General features: G+C 34.4%; 1 protein-coding gene across 4 annotated transcripts in view; it reads left to right on the top strand.

Moving 5' to 3' along the window:
• LOC138713642 (TATA element modulatory factor-like) overlaps nt 1-27,166 on the top strand; it is a 76,043-nt gene that overhangs the window by 20,423 nt on the left and 28,454 nt on the right. For all 4 annotated transcript variants that reach the window (XR_011335965.1, XR_011335964.1, XR_011335966.1 and 1 more), the window contains exons 5-11: nt 1,254-1,355; nt 5,313-5,464; nt 12,404-12,483; nt 15,237-15,340; nt 17,774-17,921; nt 22,406-22,599; nt 24,223-24,435. Coding sequence is in view for 1 of the 4 variants with exons in the window: in XM_069845897.1 (XP_069701998.1) it covers nt 1,254-1,355; nt 5,313-5,464; nt 12,404-12,483; nt 15,237-15,340; nt 17,774-17,921; nt 22,406-22,599; nt 24,223-24,435 (993 nt within the window). In the remaining 3 variants the exon portion in view is untranslated. The remainder of the gene's footprint in view (nt 1-1,253; nt 1,356-5,312; nt 5,465-12,403; nt 12,484-15,236; nt 15,341-17,773; nt 17,922-22,405; nt 22,600-24,222; nt 24,436-27,166) is intronic.

A 27,166-nucleotide genomic window follows, 5' to 3' on the forward strand; every position in this document is an offset into this window, starting at 1 on the left:
TAAAATTGGGTACCGGGTCTTTCCCGGGGGTAAAAGGCGGTCAGAGCGTGGTGCTGTCCACACCACCTCATTCTAGTGCCGAGGTCATGGAAAGCATGGGGCTCTACCTCCATGCCCCCCAAGTGTCTTCATGGCATGTTATGGGGATACCTTTACCTTTTTACCTTCATTATTGTTGCAGATGTGAAGCTATTGCTTCAACAATGCCTTCTTCCATACCTCTGTTTTCATTGTTGCGATTCTCGTACCTAAGATATAATTACAAGCCTGTCGGTGATAAAATGATTGATTAAAATGTTACATTTATATTTATTGCATGGACATCATTAAAAACATATGTAGATACAATAACATAAAAACTTCTTCCTGTGTAATATATATATTAATGCAAATATGAACTAAGAAACGAAAAAATGTAGTTCGTTAGATAACACGGAAGTTATTGTATGACAACAATAGGCGCGAGTGTGTTGCAATCAGCAGTAGGTGAATCTCAGCTAACCTGAAAGACCGGAGCACCCTAGAAACATGCTTTTTTCACTGTTATAATTTTCTAAACTCGATCGTTATTATGAGTACTCCTTTCAAGTTAACGGGCCTTTAAGTTGGGTGAATAAATTATGTTGTAACTGCATTCCACAGTTTGTGGAATGTTGAATCATCGATACCTACTGCATAGTGTATCACTGATAGTAAGCTCTCTGCATAAGCAGAATCTGCAAGTAGCCCTACAATCTTATCACCAGTATTTGCATAGTAATCTCATGTGCCAGCATTGTTCTCATTTCTTGAATGCACAAGTTTATTATTTTTAGACAAATTATTAACAGTATTTAACTGCTCTACAAGGACACACTAAGTGTCCTCAATAGTTTTAACAGTGTTTTGGATTTGATGTAATAATCTGATGGATGAGACAGAGCTTATATAGTAGTGAATTACATATGGTTTTACAATTTCAACACACAGAAATAACATTGAAATTAATTTAAAATACATATGACAATGGAATATGTTTTGAGTTATTTGTTCAGTTACTGTCCGCGTATAAATACGAATTTAAATTTGTAAAAGTAGTAACAATGGATAATTCTGCATATATGGAGTCGATTTCATGCAAGTTTTGATAGTTGTTTTGTGTACGGAAAAGAACATTAATTATAAATTTTAATTTGTATTCTTTCTGCAACAGTCCAGATTAGGTTGGTATTGATCACATTGCAATTAAATAACTTGTTTAATTTTTTTAACAGCCGTTCTGATATGGTGAAAGTTGAATCAGAGGAAACTAGTGGTCACACATCAGGAGATGAACTAGAAACTACTACCTCGTCGGATATTGAGATTATTTCTAGGTAATGATGTTGATGTCTTTTTATTACCTATTATCTGATATTAAGCATAGAAAAATACTGAGACCATAATGAGTTTACTGTTTTGTACATTATTGTTATATATTGCGTAATATGAAGTTATTATTAGAGTTTAATTGAGTATAAACTACACAACATTAAAATTTTGTTGTGTTGTTAACTAATGCTGAGTTCTCGGCAATAAAACTATTAACTTTTTTGCTTTCCAATGTAGGAGAGTAATGTAGCAAAAAGTACAACCATTTTAACCTTCTAAGGACTGGGTGGAATGTTTTGACACCCCAGTCCCAGTTTTTTTAATTAAAACACAGTAAAAGCTCTTCTTATGTAATATTTTTTTTATTGTGTCAGAGTTGCTTTATGTTTTCATATGCCAACAGTTAAAAATAAGACAGTTAATTTATTTCCTTAGAAAACACATAACTAGTAGATGGGGTGTTCGAACATCCCACATAGTCTTTACCGTCAGTTTCTAATTATTTTATTTTATTTTTATTTTGAAATGTTTTGTAGATAATTTATGTTAGTAGTAGCCTACTGGTTTTACAACAATGTTATTTAAATATGTTTTAACTTATCGTTTAGTACTTTTCAACATGTTGCAGAAACAAACCACATTTCAAGATTAGTAAGACAGTAAGTAATCCTCAACAATGAATCAATAACTTAAAATGTGGAACATATTTAAATATGTAAATAACATTGTAATGACACTCCACACAAAGCACTTCACTACTCTCTTCCTTAGTTGTTTTTCCAGAGGTCCGCAAAAGGAACATCTTCTGCAGACCTCTGAAAAAAGAACTAAGGAAGAGACTAGTGAAGTGCTTTGTGTGGAATTAGGCATTGTATGGAGCAGAAACATGGACATTACGACAAAGTGAAGAGAAGCAAATAGAAGCATTTGAAATATGGATATGGAAATTAATGGAGCATGTGAAGTGGGCAGACAGAATAAGAAATGAAGTTTTGTTGGAAAGAGTGGGTGAAGAAAGAATTATGCTGAAACTGACCAGGAAGAGACAAAAAAATTGATTGGGTCACTGACTGAGAAGAAATTGCTTACTGAAGCATGCACTGGAAGGAATAGTGAAGAGAGAAGAGTTCGGTGTAGAAGAAGATATCAGATGATAGACGACATTAAGATATATGGATCATAGGCTATGTGGAGACTAAGAGGAAGGCAGAACACGTACGTGCGTGTGCGCGTGCGTGCGTGCGTGGGCGTGTGCGTGTTTTTTTTTTTTATTTTTCCAAGATTTTCCTCAGCTAATTTAACAAAATTACTGGGTAATGTTCGACATTACACCTCGGACTCCGAAAATCTCATGTGGCCATGTTCAGACTAATTACTGGTCATGACTGCCTTACAAAACATCTACATTGAATCGGCTTATTGGACTCTACTAAATGCTTATTGTGCAATGAAGAAGATGCCATGGACATGAAACATCTAAAAATCTGTGAATCTCTGGAAAATTTTATGGACCTTACATCTAAATACTGGGAAGTAAGGAGGAGAATGACTTCACTGTTAAAGACTGAGCATTAGACATGTGCGCGCGCGCGCGCACACACACACGCACGCACCCATCCACCCAAACGCACACACACACATACACACCCACCCACCTACCCACCCCTCTCTCATTTCACCATCATTTCTTCACATGTCATTATCGTCATAAGTGGCCCAGGTTAAGTTCACAGTGCAGCGTGATGTATTCGTACAAGAACGTGGCCATTCAGCAACAAATATCATTGATAGAACAGGAATGGTAAGCACAATAAGCCTCAGGCTGCGATGCAAACTTTCTAGCCCCTCCTCCATTAGAGGAAAATATATGCAAATCTTGTTAAGCAGCACTAATAAAATCTTGCTTTTGCTAGTTTATTAAGGTCGTTGCCAAAACAATGAAACAAATATAATAGAGAAATTTAAATAATAATAATAATAATATTTATTAATACTATACACTTGAGCTGCGTTAGGCATTGCAGCCCGAAAGAGCAGAAGCTCGTGCTCGGGCGCAGTTCAGATCAGTTATACAAAATATATCACAAAATTAAGAGAGTTCATTGAGCACAATAACATTAATAAATGGTAAAATACATACAGCATGTAATAATAGGGTCTATATACAAATAGAAAATACAAAAGTACATGAATATTAGAGTATCAATTTTTAACTCAATTAGCTTAAACAATTAAATAATTAATCTGATTTGTTTCTTAAATCTATGTGTGTTAAGTGTACTTAGCTCAGGGTAAGCTCTAATTAATGTATTATATATTTTGGGTCCAAAATTTCTGCTGTGTTTTAATCCAGCAGTTGTGTGGCATTTGGGAGTATTTAGAAAGAAACTGTAGTTTTGTCTCGTCTGGTATTCATGAGGATCAAATTTAAATTTATTGTGGTTTTTATGGAAGTAAATCAGCAATTTTTGTTTATAAATTTGTTCTAGATTTGATACGCCAAATTCCTGAAAAATTAATTTTGTTGGGTAATCAAAAGGTTTATATAGACAAATTTTGATAATTCTTTTTTGGAGCAGATTTAAAGGACGGAGAGTCGATTTTGCCATTCCTCCCCAACCTAAAATACCATACTGAATTATTGATTGAAACAGAGCTAAGTACACAGTACGCAGAACATAAACAGGTAAATAAGAGCGTAGAATGGAAAATTTGTGGATTGTTTTACGCAATCTGTTACACAGAAAGGAGATATGCTTGTCCCATTTTAAATGTTGGTCAATAATAATGCCTAAATATTTAACTTGTGAGGATATACTCAAAGCGTTACATGAGCAAGTAGGTAGGTTACAATCATGTATAGTTATACTTATATTATTATTTATTTCTAGTTGCTCAAGGCCATGTGATGTTAATGAAAATGGTATTAATTTTGTTTTAGAAACGTTCAAAGAAAGTAAGTGAGCATCCAGCCATTTTTTAATAATATTAATACCACTGTTAGAATTTTGATAAGTTTCATTCCAACTCGAACCGCTAAATATAACCACAGTATCATCAGCATAAGAATACAGAGTACCAGAATATTTCTCAGTGTCAATTTTAAGTAAATCGTTGATATATATTAAAAACAAAACAGGACCTAAAATAGTCCCCTAAGGTACACCTATATCAATGTTATGTGATTTACTAAGTGATCATTTATTTTAGTTGCTTGAGTTCTGTTACTTAAGTAAGATTTAAATAATTTTAAAGCAATTCCATTAATTCCTAATCTATCCATTTTATTCAAAAGTATACTGTGATTGACCGTATCGAAAACTTTTTGTAAGTCTAGAAAAATTCCTAGACATTTATTTCCTACATCTAATTGTTGAATTATTTTTGAGGTAACTGCCATAATAGCATCATCAGTGCACAAATTTTTTCTGAAACCAAATTGATTATCATTTAGTAGTTTATTTTTTTCTAAAAATGTTATTAACCGTGTTTTTATACATTTTTCAAATACCTTAGAGAGACTGGGTAATAGTGAAATGGGTCTGTAATTATTAAGATTATTTTTGTCACCAGACTTGTGAATTGGTATCACCACAGCATGTTTTAGGGCTGAGGGAAATACACCTTGAGATATGCACAAATTAAATATAAAGGCAAGTGGTTTAGAAATAGCATCGATAATAAGTTTCAGGGTATTTGTTGTAATACCATCAATACCAGGAGCCACATTATTTTTTAAACTGTTTACAATATTAATGATTTCACATTCGTTTACAGGAAACATAAACATAGATGATATACTTTTATTATAAAGCTTATAGTGATGAATACTAAATACTTTCTTTTTTATATTATATACGATGTCATGACTTACATTAGTAAAATATTTCTCAAGTAGTTTGTTTAATTAAGGTTTTAAAGGAACAGATGTTTATTATTTGCTATGTGTTTTAATTTTGCAGTCCAAATGGTGACAGCAGTAGTACACAATCGCGTCAAAGTCCAGCCAAACTTCTACAGTGTGCTACAAGGGGAAAGCTGTCATTAGCATCTGAACGCTCTGAATCACCAAATTCGGATCCTCTAGTAAAAATTTCAAGTGGTAAAATGAAGGGTAAGCTAAGATTTATGTCCTTTGTTATATTTTCATAAACTTGTATTTATCTCATATCGTCGCCTGAAGACAAGAACTAACTCGAAATTTGCGTTTTTTAGTTACCTCTTTTATATCATAGCAAAATTCGCACAAAATGTAATCCAGGATCTAGGCAACTGATCGAACGATACCAGCGACATCTATTTTTCAATATAGCAAATAGGTAAAAGAAAACGAGACATATTCATTAGTGCAATAAATAAGTAAATAGGCGATGTCACAAAATATGAAAAATCAAGTTACCTAGTTCTTGCATTCAGGCGACGATATGATTGCTTGAGTTCATCTTGGATATAGACCTTGATTATATTAATTGCTAATTTTTACTAGTGACAAAATTCACTGTTCTACAAGTACAATATTTACTCTGTTATGTAAATATTGTTATAATTTTACATGTGCGCACATGCATGCCTTTATAGTTTTTTTTTTTTCATACTGAATCATAGCTGTTCTTTACCATAGTGAAGAACTACCTGCCAGTAAATTATAATTAACTTTCGGGATCAGTTTTATTACTTGTATATACAGCAGTTGCTCGAAAAGATTAATTTGTTCCTCTGTATTTTGAATGAAATGAATATTCTTCTCGTGCATTTTGCTTAAAACTTCTCATATGAATCAGAATTACACCAATTCGAATCGGAAAAATGTTGTCAAACTTTTCTTTTTAATGTTTTTAGTTGATGCCCAGATCACCACGTCATCAGCAAACATGTCCACTTTAATATCTTGGATTTTCTTTAAGTACTGAGGAAGGTCATTAATATACAAATTAAAGCTGTTCCCTGGGGTAGACCAATTTTTGATTGCTTGTATCCTGATTGAGTATCTTCCCATAGAGATTTCATCTATCTCTGGCCTAGAAACCTGGTGAACCAGTTCAGCATGTATCCTCGTACTTCACAAATTTTTAGTTTGGCGTTGAGCTTAATTCTCCAGTATCATATGCACTTTCGAAATCAATTAGTACTGCAAGTGTGCTTTTCTTTTTATTAAAGCTTTGTTTAACATCTTGGCTACTAGGAAGGCATCTAATGCTTTTGCCCAAGACTTTATCTAAATTCCGAGAATATTTTGTGTTAGCTGGTTGTTTCCAATAGACCATTTTTCTTATATCTTCCTGGAGTTTTTCCTTTCAACATTCTTTAATAGAAAGTTCTTCTAAATGAAGATTATCATTGGTGTAGCATGTGAACCACTGAATAAATTTGTATTATAGCCTATGTAATGAAGGAGTAAATAGAATCTTGTCCCACGTAGATCACTTTCTGGAATAAAGAAGCAGTCATTACGAAAATCATAGTTCTGCTTCAAGTAAGCACTTCATCACCTAAGGAAGTTACACACATCTATTTGAAATCTCTCTCTATCATAATTTTCCAGATTATTCAAAATAGCATTAGCTCTCGTACAGACCCAGAAACAAAATTTGAGCCACCTGAATTTTCCAAGTTCCAGTTATAACATACTGCGCATGCTCAGTGCCTACTGAGTGCAGTATGTTGTGCAGTGTGTTATAACTGGAACTTGGAAAATTCAGGTGCACATGCTCAGTGCTTACTGAGTGCAGTATGTTGTGCAGTGTGTTATAACTGGAACTTGGAAAATTCAGGTGCACATGCTCAGTGCTTACTGAGTGCAGTATGTTGTGCAGTGTGTTATAACTGGAACTTGGAAAATTCAGGTGCACATGCTCAGTGCTTACTGAGTGCAGTATGTTGTGCAGTGTGTTATAACTGGAACTTGGAAAATTCAGGTGCACATGCTCAGTGCTTACTGAGTGCAGTATGTTGTGCAGTGTGTTATAACTGGAACTTGGAAAATTCAGGTGCACATGCTCAGTGCTTACTGAGTGCAGTATGTTGTGCAGTGTGTTATAACTGGAACTTGGAAAATTCAGGTGCGCATGCTCAGTGCCTACTGGAACTTAGAAAATTCAGGTGACCCAAATTTTTTTTCTGGGTCTGTACCATAGAACTTATTTCCAAACTGGTTCAGAAGTCTTCGCATTATTGTGTCCAAGTTCATGGAATAACATGGAATGCTTTCCAATTCAAGTACAGTGGCATTAAAGTGGGAAAATATGCTATGCAAAAAGAACAGATAACCCTCTGAAACACTACATAAAGCTTTGGAGAAATCTGCATCAGAGTCCTGTGGAACAAGAAACTTCCACATTATCTTGGAACAGTTATCTTTTCCTTTGGATAAGAAGTATGACTTAACAGCAGTTAAACAAACTGTTAATGGGCAGGATATTGTGTCAGTCACTTCTGGTGGTTACATGCAGCGTAAGGCCAGGTGCACACAGAATCAGACGCGACGCGACGCTACGTTTTGCTTTACAACGCCTCGCGACAGCTTAAAACTGTCTGCTCGCGACAACTGATTTGCTGGCTGTGGGATTGGAAAACTGGCCTAGGCTAGAAAATGGCGTCAATAATAGAGGACTGTCTATATGAAAAATTCTATTGCATTTGCTTATTATTTCCTAAGGACGCAAGCTCCTAAAATCTATACGATTGAAAGAGTCTTAAAATTAAAATGTACTGCACAAACGTCATTTTTTATGTTATGACTACTTCACGACTCACAATAAAGAAAAATAATATATTAAATCAATAATGAGTGATAGTTTAGAGCAGAGAATTAGGCTTACTACAAATTACACTGGTCAACAGTCATTTTGCGCCAGACATAAAACTAAATATTCTTACTAATTTCGACCTCCTGAATTAAAAAATAACAAGCAAAATGTTCCATCACTTCAGGTTTTCGAGATGCACAATATAATTAATTTTCTATGCATTTTATTTAAAAATCACCGTATTTCGTGTGTAACTATTTTGTTTTACAAATGTGAAGACCCATTATGTGAAAACAAATGTAGTATATGTAGGGCACCATGTTAGAAGCACCTGTAGAAAGGGAAATTATTTTATTACCCTTCTACGAGCCTATTTCGAGGAAGTGAAACAGGTTCGCGGTATAAATTCACTTGAGTTTACCTGATTTTACTTGAGATGTGCATTTCTTTCACGGTGAGCTTAATTACATTACTGTAGTTTATATTTTGCAATATATCACCATGTCAAAACCACTTCTAGAAGCGGAAATTGTTTTATTGGCCTTTTCGGTTCCATTTGGAGGGGAAGAAACAGGTTCGCCGTATGAAAACGCTCCAGTTTACCAGAGTATTTCTGTGATGTTAGTATTCTGTGTAGGACGTGTAGGCTATTTCTTTAAAGTGTCCTTTAATGATAATATTCAAAGTACGAATGGTTTATATGTGCGGATTTGAAGGTTGTAGCATTGCTTTTTGGAATGCAATTAGGCTACACAAAATTTTGCTGCTTTCTGTACGAATTGGACAGTCGCGCTCGAGATATTTTATTTTTATTTTATTTTATTGGGTTATTTTACGACGCTTTTTCACCATCTAGCCCTAGGTTATTTAGCGTCTGAATGAAATGCAGGTGATAATGCCGATGAAATGAGTCCGGGGTCCAGCACCGAAAGTTACCCAGCATTTTCTCGTATTGGGTTGAGAGAAAACCCCGGAAAAAAACCTCAACCAGGTAACTTGCCCCAACTGGGATTTGAACCCGGGCCACCTGTTTCGCGGCCAGACGCGCTGACCGTTACTCCACAGGTGTGGACTCGCGCTCGAGATAAGCATTATAAAATAAAATGACAATCACTAGAGCCAAGGAAGAAAAATATTATACATCAACCCCTTGTAGGCCTACCTCAAAGCGAAGTAATTTTACCCCTTTTACACAATAAGTTAGGGTTAATGAAGAATTTTGTTAAAGGGATAAATTATAAAACTGAAGCGTATAAAAATATCCAGGAAAATTTCCTGCTATTAATAATCCGTGGCGCTACACCCCGTGAAGAGCTCAGACCTACCAGCCGGCTGCTGGCCTCACGTCCACATGCCAAAACAGAGGTGAACGATCATCCAACTAAAATGGAGGTTTCGTGTGGTTAGCACGATGATCTCCCCAGTCGTTATATCTGGCTTTCGCAACCGGCTTTTGCTACCTATCGTGGCTCCCCAAGTGCATCACGATGCTAGGTGGGCACCGGTCCCATACACTGGCCGAAATTTCATGAGAAAATTTCTTCCCTCATGAGGACTCGGACCAGCGCTCTTTCCTTAATATTTCCTGCTATTAGTGATTCAAAAATAAAAGAGGGAGTTCTCAATGGACCACAAATTAGAGAAATAATGGACAATCACTTCGAATCTTTGCTGGGAGGAAAAGAGACAGCCATCTGGATTGCATTCAAGGAGATTGAATTAATTTTCTGGATAACTGTAGAAGTGAGAACTATGAAGAACTAGTGAAAAATTTACTGTTGGCGTATTAAACTATGGGTTGTAAAATTTCCCTGAAAATTCACTCCCTTCACTCACATCTTGACTTTTTTTCCCCCGAGAATTGACCGATTTCAGTGATGAGCATGATGAGCACTTCTATCAAGAAATTTCAACTATGGAAAAAAGATACCAAGGACAATGGAATACCAATATGCTAGCAGACTATTGTTGGACTTTAGCTCGTGATGTACCTGATGTCCAGTGTAAAAGAAAATGCAGAAAAGGGAACCTGTAATCTTCTGAACAGTGAATATTTAGCCTTATTGTCATTACATAAAACAATATTTTGAATAGATATAAATTACAAAATTTCTCAAAAACCGTAACCAACAACTGTTTTTATTATCATATTCGTATTCAGGAGGCTCAAATTATGTAGAAAACATATATCACATGCCTAGCGCAAAAAAAAAAAATGTTAACATTTGTTACGCAGTGTTTTTATTATAAATTATTATTCACCTGGTGCTTTCATCTCATTTGCAATTTTTCACATATTTTCAGAAACCACATTATTCTCGTGATATTGTTTCAAAGATTGTACAGAATGTATCTTTCCTGTACTAAATCAACTAATTTATCCGCATTGAGCTCCATTATGAATAATGTGCACTACACAACAATAGTATTTTTTTGTAGATAATGAAAGCGTGCAATCATAGCCACTACTAACGCATGCGCAGTACACTGCAGCTATCAGACTGTCTCCTCGCGACGAACTTCAAGCAGTCATTCGATGTCGTCTCTTCGTGTCGCCTTGTGTCTGCTCGCGACCGTCGTGCCGCGTCTGATTCTGTGTGCACCACATCATAAGAAATCAATGGGAGACAAGTACCACGAGACAAAATGTCGTGTCGCGCCGCGCCGCGTCTGATTCTGTGTGCACCCGGCCTAAGTTCTTTATATTCTATCTCGGCAAAATCAACAAATTCTTTAAGATGTTAGGTCCTGATAGCAGATGAATTAAGTTCATTGAACACCTTTATGACAACTGCTTCTATGTCATATGAAAAGGTTTTGCTGCCATATTTCACACAGTTGTTGATAATATGTCAGTTGCAATTTGCTTTTATAACATGTGGAATTTTATGCTGTAGCTTTTTGTGTATAGAATTGTGTTTCCCATAATTCACTGACACATTATCAGCACAATACACACTAATTTGTTCAAGTTTTAATTAATTTGCCACTTTGATACAGTTAGGCATTAAACATGTCAGTTGAGCTCTCCTTGGATCTTCATAGAAATGTAGGAGCTTCTGACAAATTCCAGTTTTTGAGTCGAAATAATGAACTGCGTAAGGAAATGTCTTCGACAAATTTCTGTGTTTTGACAGTTTGGATTGTTGTAGCTTTGACCATGCTTAACATTGTGAAACATGGAAATGACGTCAGATTTTATAATGCCGGCTTCATTGCATATGGTTTTGCTCACGAAAGAACCCAATGGTAGTTTTATTTTGATGCTGTATTCCATGGCTTTTTTTAAAATAATTTTTTGATTCCATATGAACCTTCAAGGTGTGTCACCCTTCATATTTTACGGAAAAAATAACAGAACATAATGTGCTGTAAAATCATCTTGTCTCACAACCCAATTTTGAAAGTATTTTTCTTTTTCCCATTCTTTATTATAAGAGCAAAATCTTTTCATAAGTATTTTACTAGGAATAGATCATTATCGCCTTCATCACTGGTGAAACTGCCCATGCTTTGCATAAATTTCACTTTTTAGAAACAATGGGTATGCACCATCACACCTCTAAGATGAGCTGCTTCTGCTGTTAGCTAAAATTATTGTCCACCACTTACATCCGGTTTAGAGACATTAGGCCTACAGTTTCTGGCTCGTGGGAAAGTAGTGATTCTTCATATTTTTCATCTCACTTTACTTTGAAATATTATCACCGTCTTTGTAGGCTGCTATTGCTACTTTGAAAATTGATTGCTGATAGTGATAAGTGTTGTGGGATTGGACATAGTGTATCACTTTTAAACAATAATTTTCATACCTCTTCTCTTTACACAGATTCATTTTGCCATCTGCACAATTTCATTACATAAGCTTTTCATTGTTTTGGTATTTCGTAGGTATAAGCTATAACTTTATAAATTACATTCGAAACTTAATAGTCCTGAAGTGCAGTCATGAAATTATATTCCTTACTCTTGTCATGTTTTAATTCAATAGAAAAATGTGTCATAAAGTGTGGTGCGTTTACTTTTTGTTATTACGAGAAATAACTGTTACATTCGTGGTTTTAATTGAAGTATTAAGTGCAATAGAAATGTAATATCATTCAGGTTAACTACTTTGTATTATGCTCTGATTGCAAGGTGTGAAAGATGTACAGATCTCATCAGTTACATCAGATTTTCATCTTACTCTGAAGAAACTGATAGTGAAATATTTTTCTAACAGAAATTTTACATGAATGTCCTATTCTTTACTTTCATCTACTCTAGCTTTTTGGTATATCTCTGATTCGATGGAATATCTCTTGCAGGCCATCAAAGAGAATTATCTGAAACATCTAGTGGAGGATCAGATGATAGTCATTGCTCAGAAGTTGAAAAACTGTTGAAGGTAAATAATTAAATATTTAGTACATTATATTGAACTCATTAAAGTGATTGATTTATGAAATATTTCTTCTAAAGTTCTTCCTCTTTGAACCATACCGAAACATGAATACTTCATTGAAGTAAATGGATTCAGCAGAGTTATAAAATTACACAGAAATATCTTCATACATAAATCAGGTTCAGTAGAGTCCTGATTATCCAAACTATAAGGCTGTGGGCAATCCGGATAATACAGAGGGTGAGTGTGCTATGTGTTTTTTGGTCCTGTAATCTTAAAGGGACAAAACCGAATCCAGTAATGTAGAAAGACATTACTCACAAGCAGTGGCGGATGGTGGGTTTGAAAGTTGAGGAGGCCAAGACTTGACTGATGAGGGTTTGCATTTTATGTATTAAAAATATAGTGTCTGTCACATACCTCATTGCCAAACGCCGAATTTTTAGGTTTTAAGAAACTAAAATTAGGTTTTCCAATCTATGTTTTAGAATTTAAAATTTTATATTTAGGAATTTATAGGATTTTACGGAGAAAAGGATAAAAATAAACAACATACTGTTAATATATTACAGTACTCTTAGATTTACATTCAAATATCCATTATTATCGGCTTACCATTATAAATCTACAAAGTAATCTGACGATTCACATGATGGAATGCTTTATGAAACTATTTACTAATGTTAATACATAAGCTATTAAAAATCTATTATGTCTACAACACTGTATCTTTATTAAATTATTACACCCTCAAACCACATGTTTAAGTAGTGCTCCTAATATGAATTAAGTCTCTTTAGGCCATTTGAAGTCCTAATCTACGAATTAGGTCCTTTTAGGTCATATTAAATTTAAGAATGTTATTCGTTTGTACATAAAACGAATAAGAAAAGCAATATTTCGAGAGTAACGAGTTAGCAACAAAAAGAATTCGGAGCTTGTTCATTACTATTACATAGCCTATTTGTGTAGTAAATTCACTCGATAATCCTCTTTCTTCACAAATCAATCAATTAGGTCACAACATACTGAACAACTACTACTAGAAGAAGCTTGAGACATCTGCATTTGTTTTTAAATTCTCAATATATTTAATATACTGTAAAATAAATATATATCATAACACAAAAGACAAAAATAACAGGAACACCCGAAAACTAGAGAAAATCTACTGACATCAAAGAAACCTTTTACGCAGGGAGAGAAAACTAACAACACGTGACTCAATTTTCTAAAACCAAGAAGAAAGGAAGAGAGGGGGTGAGAAAGAGAGAGAGCTTGCCAATACAGTCGAACAAAGCCGAAAGCAGCCATGACTAGCAGTACAGTTGTCAGTGGTGAGTAGGACGCCTCCAAATTTGGCTCCTCTCACGTGTTCTAGTTAAGTTTAAACACTTCGCTAACTGCTATCTTATTGGTTGAACTGCTGTTGTCATAGTTACTGGGAAGTGGAATGCTGTATTTGTCTCCTCTCTCCTGCTCTCGCATGGACACTGCAGGCTGCTAGATGTCAACTGTACAGAGTCCGTCACGGACTCTGTTACAGCACACACTGTTATTTTTCGGTACGAATTATTTGTACTATCTACATTATAGTTAGCAGGCATCACCAACTGGACGTGGTCAACTTGGTGTAACCGCTGATTGTGATCAGAGATGTAACTTATATCTTAGTCGTATTGAATAGTAGGATTAATATAAAAGGAAAAATGTCCGTCATTTGGTATAACTTATTTTCTTATAACTATATTTTCTTATTAATATATAACTTACATCAAACACACTAGCCAAATAATAATTTCTCATCTCGTAAATACTGGATAAATTACTGTGCATATATTTGACGACTTGAAGTAAATAAGAACCTAAGTGTTATTTTCAAACTTTGAGAAAAATGAGTCACAATATACATTGAAGCTATTGACATATACACGTCATGCTATTTATGAATGCCTAATAAAACGATGAAGGAGTCTCGGCTTTTGATTCTTATTTATGTTATAGAGACGTACATAAATTGTTATTCCAGTAAAAACATAGTTTTGTATGAATGACACTTAGATCTGTATTTACTTTAAGTCTTCTTTTATTAACAATATTTTTCTTTGATGTCATTATTTTAAAAATGAATTACAGTTATCTTTTATTAATGATTGATTAAATGGCAAACTTACTAGTGTTAATTAAATAAGCACGTGTGGCTTACAGCTGTTTCGGTGTATACTGTACACCATCATCAGAGCCTACTGGATCTCGGTGTCATCTCAACATCGCTGTCTGTTGTAGGTTTGCGTTTGCATGTTGAAAAGTGGAGTCAAATAGTGTGTGTGTTCTGAAATTGATCTGTGTGTTGAGAATTTGATTAGGGTGTGTTTTAGTGTGTCTGTATATTTCATATTGTTCTAGTGTGTTGAGTTTTTGGTTTTTGGGTTGTTTGTGTGGCATTTCCATGTCTGTATTTATGTTATTGTATGTATGGTTAGCATTAGTTATGTGTTCGGCATATGTAGATGTAGTGTGTCCTATGGTTATTGCTTTAATGTGTTCTTTGTAGCGTGTTTGAAATGATCTGCCTGTCTGTCCAATCTAGAACTTGTCACAACTATTACATGTGAGTTTGTATACGCCTAACACTAGTAACTTTGCCATTTAATCAATCATTTATATTTAAGTGTTAAAAGTAGTGTACGCAAGATTAAAGATGGAATCTTTTATTAGTTTTCACTGCTTAAATAAGTTTTTTTTTTTATTTCCAGAGAATAGCAGAAATGACAGAGATATTGGAGGCAAGAGAATTGAAATTAATTGAATTAAGTAGAACTAATGTTGAACTTCAGGAAAGTAATTCAGATTTGAAAAGGTAAAGAATATCTTTCATACTTAATTTCGCCTTGATAAGTTCTGTTAATTATATTTCTCTCTTATTCTTTGTTATAGAAATGGAAACTGTTCTAATAATATAACAAAAAGTTGTTGTGCACTGATCTCTGTTGTGTCCCTCAGCTGTCATCAAAATGGGGAGAGGGAAGAATGGAATGATAGACAAGAGGGTCAAAGCTTTGGGTATGGTGTAGGAAATTTTGCGATGATATAGAAAGAGAAGATTCGTGTTACATAGCTATTGAATTCTTTAGTTTTCTTCACTGGTTCTCAGGCAGGAAAAACGGGAGCGCCATTATGAAAAGCTCCAATACTGAAATTTCGTCCTGTAACTCTTGATTTTTGCTAAGGTGAAGGTGACATAATGGGAGAACTGGAGCTACAGAAAGTGAGGGAAATCAGGAATGCCTGGGAGAGGAAAATGCTTGTCCTGTAGATGGGGGGGGGGGGGGGTTGTAGCAGGTAGGAAATATTAAGGGGGGGGGAGTAAATAGTGAATTGAAGCTAACATAATGAGGTGAAGTGACTGAGAGTGGGGATTCTTCTATCTGTTATTGCTTTCTGAGTTACTCTTTTTTATAGCAGTCTGAAGAAACATGCCAAGTGATATCCTAAAAGTGTGTGACGTCATGTTTGCACGGGAAATTGAAGTGTTGTCACTTGTTTGCGAACTGTTCTCCAGCCATGGCAGGAAACACGTAGTGGCCATATGGCAGACAATGGCTGCCTAGCCTCGCAAGTATTCTTAGGTGAGGGTGGAATGGCTTGCCGCATCCCTTTGACCTACTTAAGTTTAACATAAGGGTAAAACCAGCGGCAGTTTGAAAAATCATCATATGTGGCATAGAGACAGAAGCTACAACAAAGTTGAATTAAGAAGGAAATATAAATTTTTAGCAGAACAGATACTGAAGAAATGAATTTTAACATGTCTTTCTGTAGCATTCAGCCCGGGGTTTATACCTTCAGCTTTTTCTCCTGAACTGTTGGAGGATTTTGAAGATCTTGGATAACAGAGAGCACAAAATGATAAAATGACGATTGTTCGAAACTAGCTTTCGTCCATCATAATTTCCCAAAACAAAATTGAGGATAAAATTGATTACAGTATAAAAAGACCTTTAGCTAAGTGGGAAACACGAAGTGAGAGGGAGAAAGTTGAGACACTTTTGTTTCTAATTGGAAAAGATATTTCACAACCCCAACTCAAAAAACCTGGTGGTAGTGGCAGTGGCGGTGGCAGTGGCGGTGGTGGTGGCGGCGGCGGTGGTAGTAGAGCTGGTGGTGTTTTAAAATAAGCATCAAGAATTTTTTTCAGTCAAGAGAACTACCCTTTCTTTGTTAATGTCAGCACATTCATATTTTGGTGACAGCTGAAAAAATTAATTACAATTTATTGAAATCGTATTTATTTCATCACATCTTTATGTCATAAATAGATACAGGATGTTTAGGCACTAAAAGTTACGAATACCACCAAATATACTATAATAAATGTGGTGTCCATTGGAAGGAGTTTTAAGCTGGATCACAAGAATCCAATACACTGGAGCATACATCTAAAATACTGCGTCCTGAAGTGTGACAGATAAGATTGCTAACCGTACCAAAATAAAACACTGATTATATTTCGTTAACAGTCTCAACTATCCCTTATACACTTCAGTGCGCAATTTACTAGTTGCATATTTCAGTCCATGTGGCTCACAAGCAAACATTCTCATGGAGGCAGATAAAATATTTGATTTTTTCCTTCCACCATGTTAATAATGTCAAAAACAAGTGCTTATACAAACTTTGGCCACTCGAGCGCAATTACGAGAGCTGTCCAGAAAGTAAGTTTTCCTGGAGTTATTTACAGAAATAAAACACAATTTCATGGAAAGATTTATTGGAACAGATACAGCAATTGTTGAGCAATTTTTCAACACATTCCCCTTTGGATTTGAGACCTTTGTCATACCATAGGATCAACAAAGAGGTGCAGACGGCTGTCACACACAGGTTCCGATCCCAAGTGACAGACTTCGACGATACAGGATACAAAAGTTGAACCCAAGATGTGACATATGTTTCAGTTCCGGTTGGAAATATCTTGAAAAATACTTCAGCAATTGCTGTGTCTGTTCCAATAAATCTTTCCATGAAATTGTGTTTTCTTTCTGTAAATGGCCTCAGGTAAACTTACTTTTATCATTTTTAACATTTTTATCTGCCCCATATGAATGTTTGCTTGTCAGTTGTGTATTATTAGATTTTGGAATCTTGTGACCTAGGCCTAAAATTATTCGAAATGTACACCACATTCCTTGTATTATACTCTATGGTATTGTTATCATTTAATATCTTTTAATCTGTTCTTTAGTCATAAATACATTAATTAAAGTTAAATTAATCTTATTATTACTTTTAGCCAATTAGAAGCTACGGTCCAATCTCGAGCAGCAGAATCGCAGGATATTCATCAAATTACAGAAGAATACACTCAGAGATTATCTACATTAGAACGCAAGTTCCAGCAAGCTATCAGGGAGAAAGAAACACTTTGGAAACAATTGGAGGTAAATATTTCATTTTTCACTATATTAGTATAAAGCGCTAATGGCTTCATTGCCATATGCCAGGCATTAAACAATAATAAGAACAACTATATTAGTATAATAAAAATATTTGATTTATTTATTTATGTGGATATGTATGTATCAATTTAAAATGTAAAATGATCATAATTATTACTGATGAGCTGACTGTTTTAATGCATTTAGAAAAGATATTTCGAATTTTTGTTGTAAAGAGATTGTAATTTCTCATGCTTTCCCTGGGAACACATGCTAACGTTGATCTTAAAAAAAATCATGATTTATACAAAGTGCGCCAAAGGAGATGAATGGCTTTCAAATGGAAATAACACAGTGGTTATGTATATCAACAAATTTGTTAATGCCGAAAAATCTGGCCATATGTGCCATTTGGATATTCTTACATACATTTAGGCTGTCTTGAAAATTACGTCTGTCAAATGTTGTCCGTACCTCTCCATGCACTCTTCAAGTCTTTCCCTGAAGTTACATGTTGCTCTTTCCAACATTTGGCGATTTCCTGGACAATGCCAATCTTCAGGTCATCAATTGTTCCGGGCCTGTTTACGTACACTTTTGACTTCAGGTAACCCTACAGAAAATAGTCGCTGATGTTAAGGTGAGGTGAATGGGGAGGCCAGGAAATATCGCTGTGCCGAGATTATATGGCCTGGGAACATGAGAACAAAGCACGCAAAGCAACCACTCTGTGAAAGCAACACAAAACTAGACCATAAAGAACGATAAAGAATAGTGTCGCCACTTGGCAACACATTACTATCAATTGAGATGCGCTATTCAATATGCCAGTACTATTGATTGTTGAAAGTCAAATCGATATTTCAAGCTTCATTATCACAAAATCGCTTGAAAAGTATTCCTTAAAAGCAGGATTTTCCTTAAACCGGGTTTCTTTAAAAGTAGGAATTAATTACGTTATTCTTATGGCAGTTTGGCTGGGTCTGAACAGATTATTGCTTAAAAACGGGAACATTAAAACGGGGTTTTACTGTAATCACTAACGACAATTTAATATATGCCATGTAGTAAAAAAGAGATACAGAACATCACCATTAAATTTGTATTTACAGAGATGTTAAATTTCTGAGTTTATGTAATAAAATTGAAAAGCTACATTCTTATTCTTTGGATTGTATAGTATAAATAGGATATGATATGATATATATTTGATGTCAATATTTACATCTATGTAACGTGGACCTCACAATTTTGTATCTAGTGCCACAAGTACATTCATTACAGATATACCTTTTGTGGATGCTCTTATAATTTAACTTTCGACCCCATTTAAATTGATCAGTATTCCCTCCTTTAAAACCTAACAACTTAATTTAGATCATTCAAAATTGACACTTTTACAACTCTGTTCTTGATTTTCATTTCATTTATATCGAACACACACTGTTTCTAATAATACTTGTTACTAAAACATACTACACCATTGTCCAGTATGTTCGTTATTATGTCTGATTCTTGTGTACATTCCATTTTCAGATCTCACTAATATTCTACAATTTATACTTCACTATCCTAGCTAGCCTCCCCCACCATACTCTTCACCTATTTTCATTATCTCTGTTGTTTCTCTTAACTTCCTATTACACTCCTCTAATTCATTCACAATTGACACTTTTATCACTCCGTTCTTGATTTTCAGTTCACTTAGTCTGTTTCGAACACACACTGTTTCTAGTAATAGTTGTTACTAAAACATACTACACCATTGTCCAATGTGTTCGTTATTATGAAATAGGATATATAAAATGTATTATGATTAGTAAATGACTAAGTGCACTTTGAAAAAAAAATAAAACAACAATAATAATAATAATAATAATAATAATAATAATAATAATTACTACTTACAAATGGCTATTAAGGAACCTGGAGTTCATTGCCACCCTCACATAACCTCGCCACCTCTCTCAAATTCTATCTACGACTCAGCCTCCCCAAATGTCTTTCTCCCTAATAATAATGATTATGATGATAATGATAATAACAAGAACAAGAACAACAGTAATAATAAACATCATAATCTTAAATCAAGCAGACAGAGAAAAGAAAAGATTATTAATTGTAATAAATTTTACTTCAGGGATTCAGGGTTTAGCCTTCTATTCTTTTATGCTCCTATAGAGTTAATCCACTACTACTAGGTTTAACCAGTTTAGCAGGAAGATGCAAGCTTAGGGCTGGAACATGTGCACTAACCATGCATGTGTGCCAATTCTTTGTTGTGCCATTATTCATCCATAACCCCCGCATATTCCTAATTATATAACTTCGATTAATAATACAATGCACACAGTTATACAGTGAAGTTAGTGGGGGACGCTTGAGTTTTCATCCAGAGCCGGCTCTGAATGAAAACTCGACTGTCCTCAACAAACCTCACTGAATATTTTTTTATAATGAGTGACTGTAGTTCGTAATTTATGGCTGCATAACAATATAAGTCGAGTTATTTTCTGTAATTGGGTTTTACAGAACATTGCTGGTTGATTCACAATCAATAATTTTCTGAGATGAGGCTAGGTTTATTTACATGGTCGTGTTGCTCCATACAACAATAGATATTTGAACACTGATACAAGTAATCTACTAAAACTCGAAATTCTGTTGCATATTGAAAAGTTGACATATGGTGTAGTGTACTGCAAGCTATATTTTTTTTAAGATGCAGTAAATTGAGGAAGATAATGCATACAAATATTCACACCACTTTTTTAAAATTGTTGTTAGATAATGAGAGACAAAATGCATATTTTCAACAAGATCCTGCATTAGCACACATTGTCTGAGTTTCTTTGGAATTAATAAGGAGGTTTTTGATGACAGGATCATTTCTAGAGAGTTATGGCCTGCACATTCCCCAGACCTTACCGTGTGCGACTATTATTTGTGGGAAACCCTAAACAATGTAGTCTACAGGAATTACCCTCACATTATAGACGAACTTTATGAACGAAGTATATGAACAGAAATTAGAAGAATTACAGAAGGAGAACTTTTGCACGGGAATGACAATTTTTACAAAAAATGTCAGGAATATGTGAATGTAGATGGACAACACTTTGAATAACTCTTATATTACAGGTTAGTACTCATTATGAAATAAAAAATGTAATTTAATGTATGGTAGTATTAATCAAAGTTATATGACTATATGTGGGAGGTTATGGATTGATAATAACGCCCATGCATGGTTCATGTGTGCATTCCTGACTGGGCACCAACTGGGATACTTTGTATAATCCCATAAATTTGCTAATAATATTTATAAAACGCTGTGAGAACTGTAGTATATTTTAAACTGACACTGCATGTAGTTCCATTGAAAGTTAGAACAATTAATGAAATTAAAATTAATTTGATTTATTTAATGTAACTTTAAATTATTGTTGGTTTTCAGTTAGACATGCATTAGTACAGTAAAATCCCTCGTATCCAGCACCCAAATAACTGGCAATACCAAAACAAGGGCACTTTTGGCTAGGCCAAAGAAAAAAGTCATTCATACAAAAGGGAAGAGTCAGACAAAGATGTGACTTGTTTTTGTGGATCCCACATGCCACATATTGTTCACTCTTCACATTGTTCATGCGTGAAAACATGGAAAACCCCTATCTCTTGGGCCTTGCAAATGATATCTTTAAATTTAACACTTGAACTCGCCCGTTTCGAAGGGGTGTTGGATGAGTCTAAATAGGAAAGTGTGAAATTCTCTGTTCCTACAGCGCATAAAAGTTTCATTTGTGTGATACATAGTAACAAGAATACATTAGAGATATGTTAAAGAGGTTCAAATCATCGAGAGCTACTTCATCTTCATAGTTGCGATGTTGGCTACATTGCTCTTCATGTCACATGGCTGCTATGAAAATGTTTAGTATTTTTTATGCTATTTTGTATTACAATAATTATAAACTGATGAATATACATTACTGTATTCAGTACTAAAAATAAACATTATACGTATTTCAAAACTTTATTTTTAAATATCTATATGAAAATTACTAAATTTCAACATGGAAAAAAATGTTTGTGCAGTAGTATGTCTTTACATAACCTATAAACGTATTTTCCAATTATCCGGCACTGGCTTTGTCCCACAGTTGCTGGATACGAGGAATTCTACTGTATATTGAATATCTTACATACATAATATTTTTTAATACTAAACATGATTATTATTTCAGAGTACAGAGGTAATCTTCGTATTAGCATGTAAATATTTAGAAATATGTTTATGATAATCACTTTTATGTGTTAAATGTTAACTAAATTTGTAAATACCTAGTTGACTAGTTTCGGCTTAGACATAAACATATTCCGGTTCCTAAGTGATACAGTGTTAAAAGTGTGTAATCAATATGTATATATAAATATTTTTCTGTTTTCCATTAAGCCAGAAATAAAATATTTAAATTCTCTATTTTCAGCAAGCAAAACTAGATGCAGCATCTCGGTTGTCAATGGGGGAGCTGGAATCACTTGTGGCAGAGAAAGATGAGATTATCCGTGAACTAAGAGATGAGGGAGAAAAACTTTCAAAGCAACAACTACAACACTCAAACATTATTAAAAAGTTACGGGCCAAAGAAAAGGAAACAGATAACATTGTCAAGAATCAAAAGTAAGATGAATATAAGTATTTTATAAAATTGTAATTATAATCATCAACATTGTCGTCATCGTCATCATCATCATCATCATCATCATCATCATCATAATAATAATAATAATAATCATCATCAGGGCCCAGATTTTGATAATGTGTCTTTTTTTTTTGTGTCAGAGACATTGCTCGTTTAATTATAAATCCTATAATATGTCTCCACATTCTAAAAATCTATAATTCTAAGATATTTTTTGGTCACTTTTCTGTGTTTTCGGATTCTAGATCATATTTTAAAGTTTTAGGCCATTTTGAGATCTTGTTTTCAAGTTTGGGTTCATATTTCTGTCATAATCAGGAATTAACAAATGGATTCTGTATTATCTATTGTTGTATATAGGTTATATATAGGGGGTTCCAAGAATTAATTCAGTAAACAGTCTGTAAGAGTAATATACAAAGTGTATCTGTTACTGTTATTTTAGCAGTGCTCAGTGTGTCTCTGATTAGTACAATAGCATGAAAGACATAAAATGTAAATGCATTCAGCACTTCCCTTTACATCTCTTATCATGACAATTTCACAACAGCAGGAGCAATGTTGATGAGTTGCTGAAAGGATACATTCACCGCAGACATGCCAGTTTGTGGTTGTTTGATGATCTGTATTCTCACTGTTTTTTTTTTTTTCCATAGTCTTAGAACATGACCTCTCCAGGGCTGGAATTGATAGTCAATGGCCTAATTCTGGCAATGACTCGTGGAAATAACTATTAGATACATTACAACACCAAGAACTTAACTAGGAAAGCCACACCGACCACTGACGTAGCAAACAAGATTAACAGAGGTGGGATGTGTGACATCACTACTCCAACTCCAGAAACTTTTAAACTTGAATTGCGAGCATTTCTATTAATCATACAATGCTCGGGTTTTCACAGAAACTAATCCCTTTGTAATTTGGAGATCTCCAGTCACTAACTCATTGCAGAAACAATGCAGAATTAATGTTACGCTTTCAAATTTTGCAAACCACAATATGTATATCACTCATTGCCTTGCAGTGAATGGTATTTTGTTAATTTAACTGAATACGAAATATATACATGCACAAAAACACAAACTCAAGACATCCTCAACACTCAACTGAATTTCAAAATGCGCTACATACCACTATCTACACCTCTTATCTCTTCCCATCACAATATCACCCAGCAAGAAGAAACTGGAAGAATGCGCAAGATCTCACTAGAATGTTTGATAATGACTAAAATCCAGGTGGAAACTAATCACAAAGGTAAAGCACATTATTAGTAAGTTTCTGTGATCTTGAACTACAGACCAACAGGGAAAAGATCACTGGGTCGCCTTGTGAAGAGATGGCGGGAAAACTTTTGTAGACCGGAACAGTCCTTCTAGAACTATCACCTGTTAGGAAGATGATGATAATTAGTGAGTTTCTATTAGTTAACACTGCATTTCAAAACTTGTTAATTTAAAAAGTTTTAACATTATTGTTAGAGAATTTATTTCAGCATACAGTTTTCATTAATATGGTGCATTTTATCTTCATCTGTATAAGTAAAAGTAAAGAGACTTTTTAAGAAAAATGTTTATTTGTAAAATTTATTGCTTCAGGGATCAACTTGATGTCTTCAGTGAAGAAGTGGAGCGACTGAAGCGTTCACTTGCTGCCAAAGATGAGGTGGAGAGGACACAGATTGAAGCTGTTCATCAATTAACAGCTCGCACAAAACGCCAAGAGAAAGAGCTAGCCAGTCTTCGAGGACAGCTAGATGACACAACTCATAAATTGGAGACAGTTAAGGAATCCTTTGAGCTGGCTAAAAAGTTCGTTGATACTATATTTGTACAAAATATAATTAAGTTTACATTTTATTTTCCTGTTTGCAAAGGGATAGTTTTGATCACAACTTCATGTTTGTGTCTATTATTTGAACAATATTGAAATTCTCTTTTGTTGTTGTTGTTGATCCAGTCCCTACAATCTTTTCGCTATTAGAATAATTAGAATAATCCTAATGTAAACAAACGCACGTGGCTTTCATACTCGTGATTGGCTTCTAGTTAAAAACACGCACCACAGTAAAATATATTTCAGTATTTGAAGACCATCCATCACCTTATATTTATTTTAAAAGAAAATTTGAATTTTATAAAAGTGTCGCTGATATTTCCAGCGTGACTCCTCCTCTTTGCTTACGCCTTAGGAAGTGAAGGCTCTATAAAGTCTAAGTAGGTAGTATCACAGTTTAGTATATACAGTTACGAAGCTTGGGATGATTTTTTGCATTTCTCGCGATAGTTGTTAGCCGCTTGGGGCGCTGTGAGTACTAGGAACAATAGACTTTGTCATTGCCATCATGATCTAATACAGGCCGTAAGGCAGACCATGTGACTCGCTTAACCCAATCATGAAGGGCGGCATTTCAACCATATAAATTAGTTGGAATGCATAAAGAGTAACATGTATTTCTCTAAAATGTAGTGTATTTGCATTAATAAAATTTAAAACAATGATTATGAGACACTTGAGACATAATTCACTTGCGAGTTAAGGTGTAATATTATTTTTGGTGTGAAAATTACATTGTTTGTATGTGTAATACCTGTCTTTATTTCGATTAAATATTGCGAAATCCTTGTACATTCATTTATGCACGATTCAATAATTTTCAGTTGCACTGCATGGATATTTAGATATGTTGAAATTATAGGTTATATTTACTGTATTTTATTTATTTTAGTAGGTTATTTTACGACGCTTTATCAACAGCTTAGGTTATTTAGCGTCTGAATGAGATGAAGGTGATAATGTCGGTGAAATGAGTCCGGGGTCCAGCACCGAAAGTTACCCAACATTTGCTCATATTGGGTTGAGAGAAAACCCCGGAAAAAACCCCAACCAGGTAACTTGCCCCGACCGGGAATATATTTACTGTACGAGTTGCCCCTTTCTGTCTAATTTTAATGGTCTCCAATGCCCTGCCATTACGTATGTATGTTATTCATATGGAAATTATAGGCTATGTTTACTATATTTAACTTATATTCCTATATTCGCAATTATAGATTATAATTAAACATGATAACCCACACATTCAGTTTGTCTGCATTTTAATACTACAATTGAGTACTGAATTATTGTATTTATCTACTACCTAAGAGACGAAGTAACACAATCGTACATACACTAATGTCATAGGAGTGGTATGCTGAATTTTCTGTCTACAATTCAGGAAGGTAGATGTGCTAAATTAAAATCACAATATAAATTTTTTTTTTATTAAACCTCAAAATAGCTTCAATTCTAAACTTAAAATGTTGATGCGAATAGATTATGTTAACATGTAAAATTCTCTTCACATTAAAATAACACAGTTTTGTAATTATTTCTGCAACATATTATGCAACAAGAAGTAAACGGAACTTATGGACACATTACACTAAATAAAACTTAGCAATGATATACAATAAAGTTATAATATAATATTTCACTGACCTCCATACACTGAAATAGAGAACCCGAACATACATTATAGCCTGGTAAGATGCGAATAGACTGTGACGTATTTTGCATTGTTGTGAAAAGTTGTGTAAATTGTGAAATGTTCGTTGTTGGTTCTAATAAACTGTAAATGGCAAAAATACAATAATTTGAATAATAATGTGGAACAAGGAGACGTTTGTAGTAAGTACTACTACTATAGTACTATAAATTGTAAGAAAAAGAGGTCAGAGTTATCCTTCTTCCGAAAGATCCAGGAAGGTGAGTTAATAAAATATAATATATACTTTATGAAAATAATATATAAACCTTATGTGTTTCATATTTAAATAGTGGAAGGAAGGTGTTAATTTTTTCAAAAGAACACGATATCGAAAGTACAATACATTTTATCGTCTGTTGCAAAGGGTCTGTGATGAGGCGATAGTAGCGATCCTGGTGGTTAGCAACTATCTATGTATGCATATTCAGTAAGTATTGAGCTTCGTGACTGTATATACTAGACTGTGGTAGTATCGTTCGCCATTTTTGTTCTTTCATTGCCGAGCTACCAGATGAGGAATCTATTTGCTGCACCATTAAACATTATTATGTCGTAACTCCTATGATAATAAATCATATGCACTCTAATTGAGCAAATAATGTCCTTGTGTGCTTTCTGCGAATGCCAACGAAAGAACAAAAATGATGGGCGATTATGTTAAGTATTTATTGAGCCTTAGGAAGTGCATAACAACAGCAGCAATGAATGAGAAGATGCACACGTTTAAATATAGCTGACCTGCAACGTGATTGGCTGCCGGAAATAAGAGCGACAGGATTATAATAGGTAAATACGATAAAACATTAACGACTCATATCTATGACATTATAATGTAAAAGGAAAAATACTTTTATATTTGATATTTACTATGAATTTCCCAACGAAGCAGATGAATACAAACAGTAATACCAAGGTAGTCTGTTTCTTGTAAGAAACTGACATCACTTGACTCGAGCTTCTTGTCCACATAAGCATTTGGTATTACGGTTTCTGCATCCTCAGTGAGTGTA

Source organism: Periplaneta americana, chromosome 14 (assembly GCF_040183065.1).
Source record: "Periplaneta americana isolate PAMFEO1 chromosome 14, P.americana_PAMFEO1_priV1, whole genome shotgun sequence".
NCBI lineage: Eukaryota > Metazoa > Arthropoda > Insecta > Blattodea > Blattidae > Periplaneta > Periplaneta americana.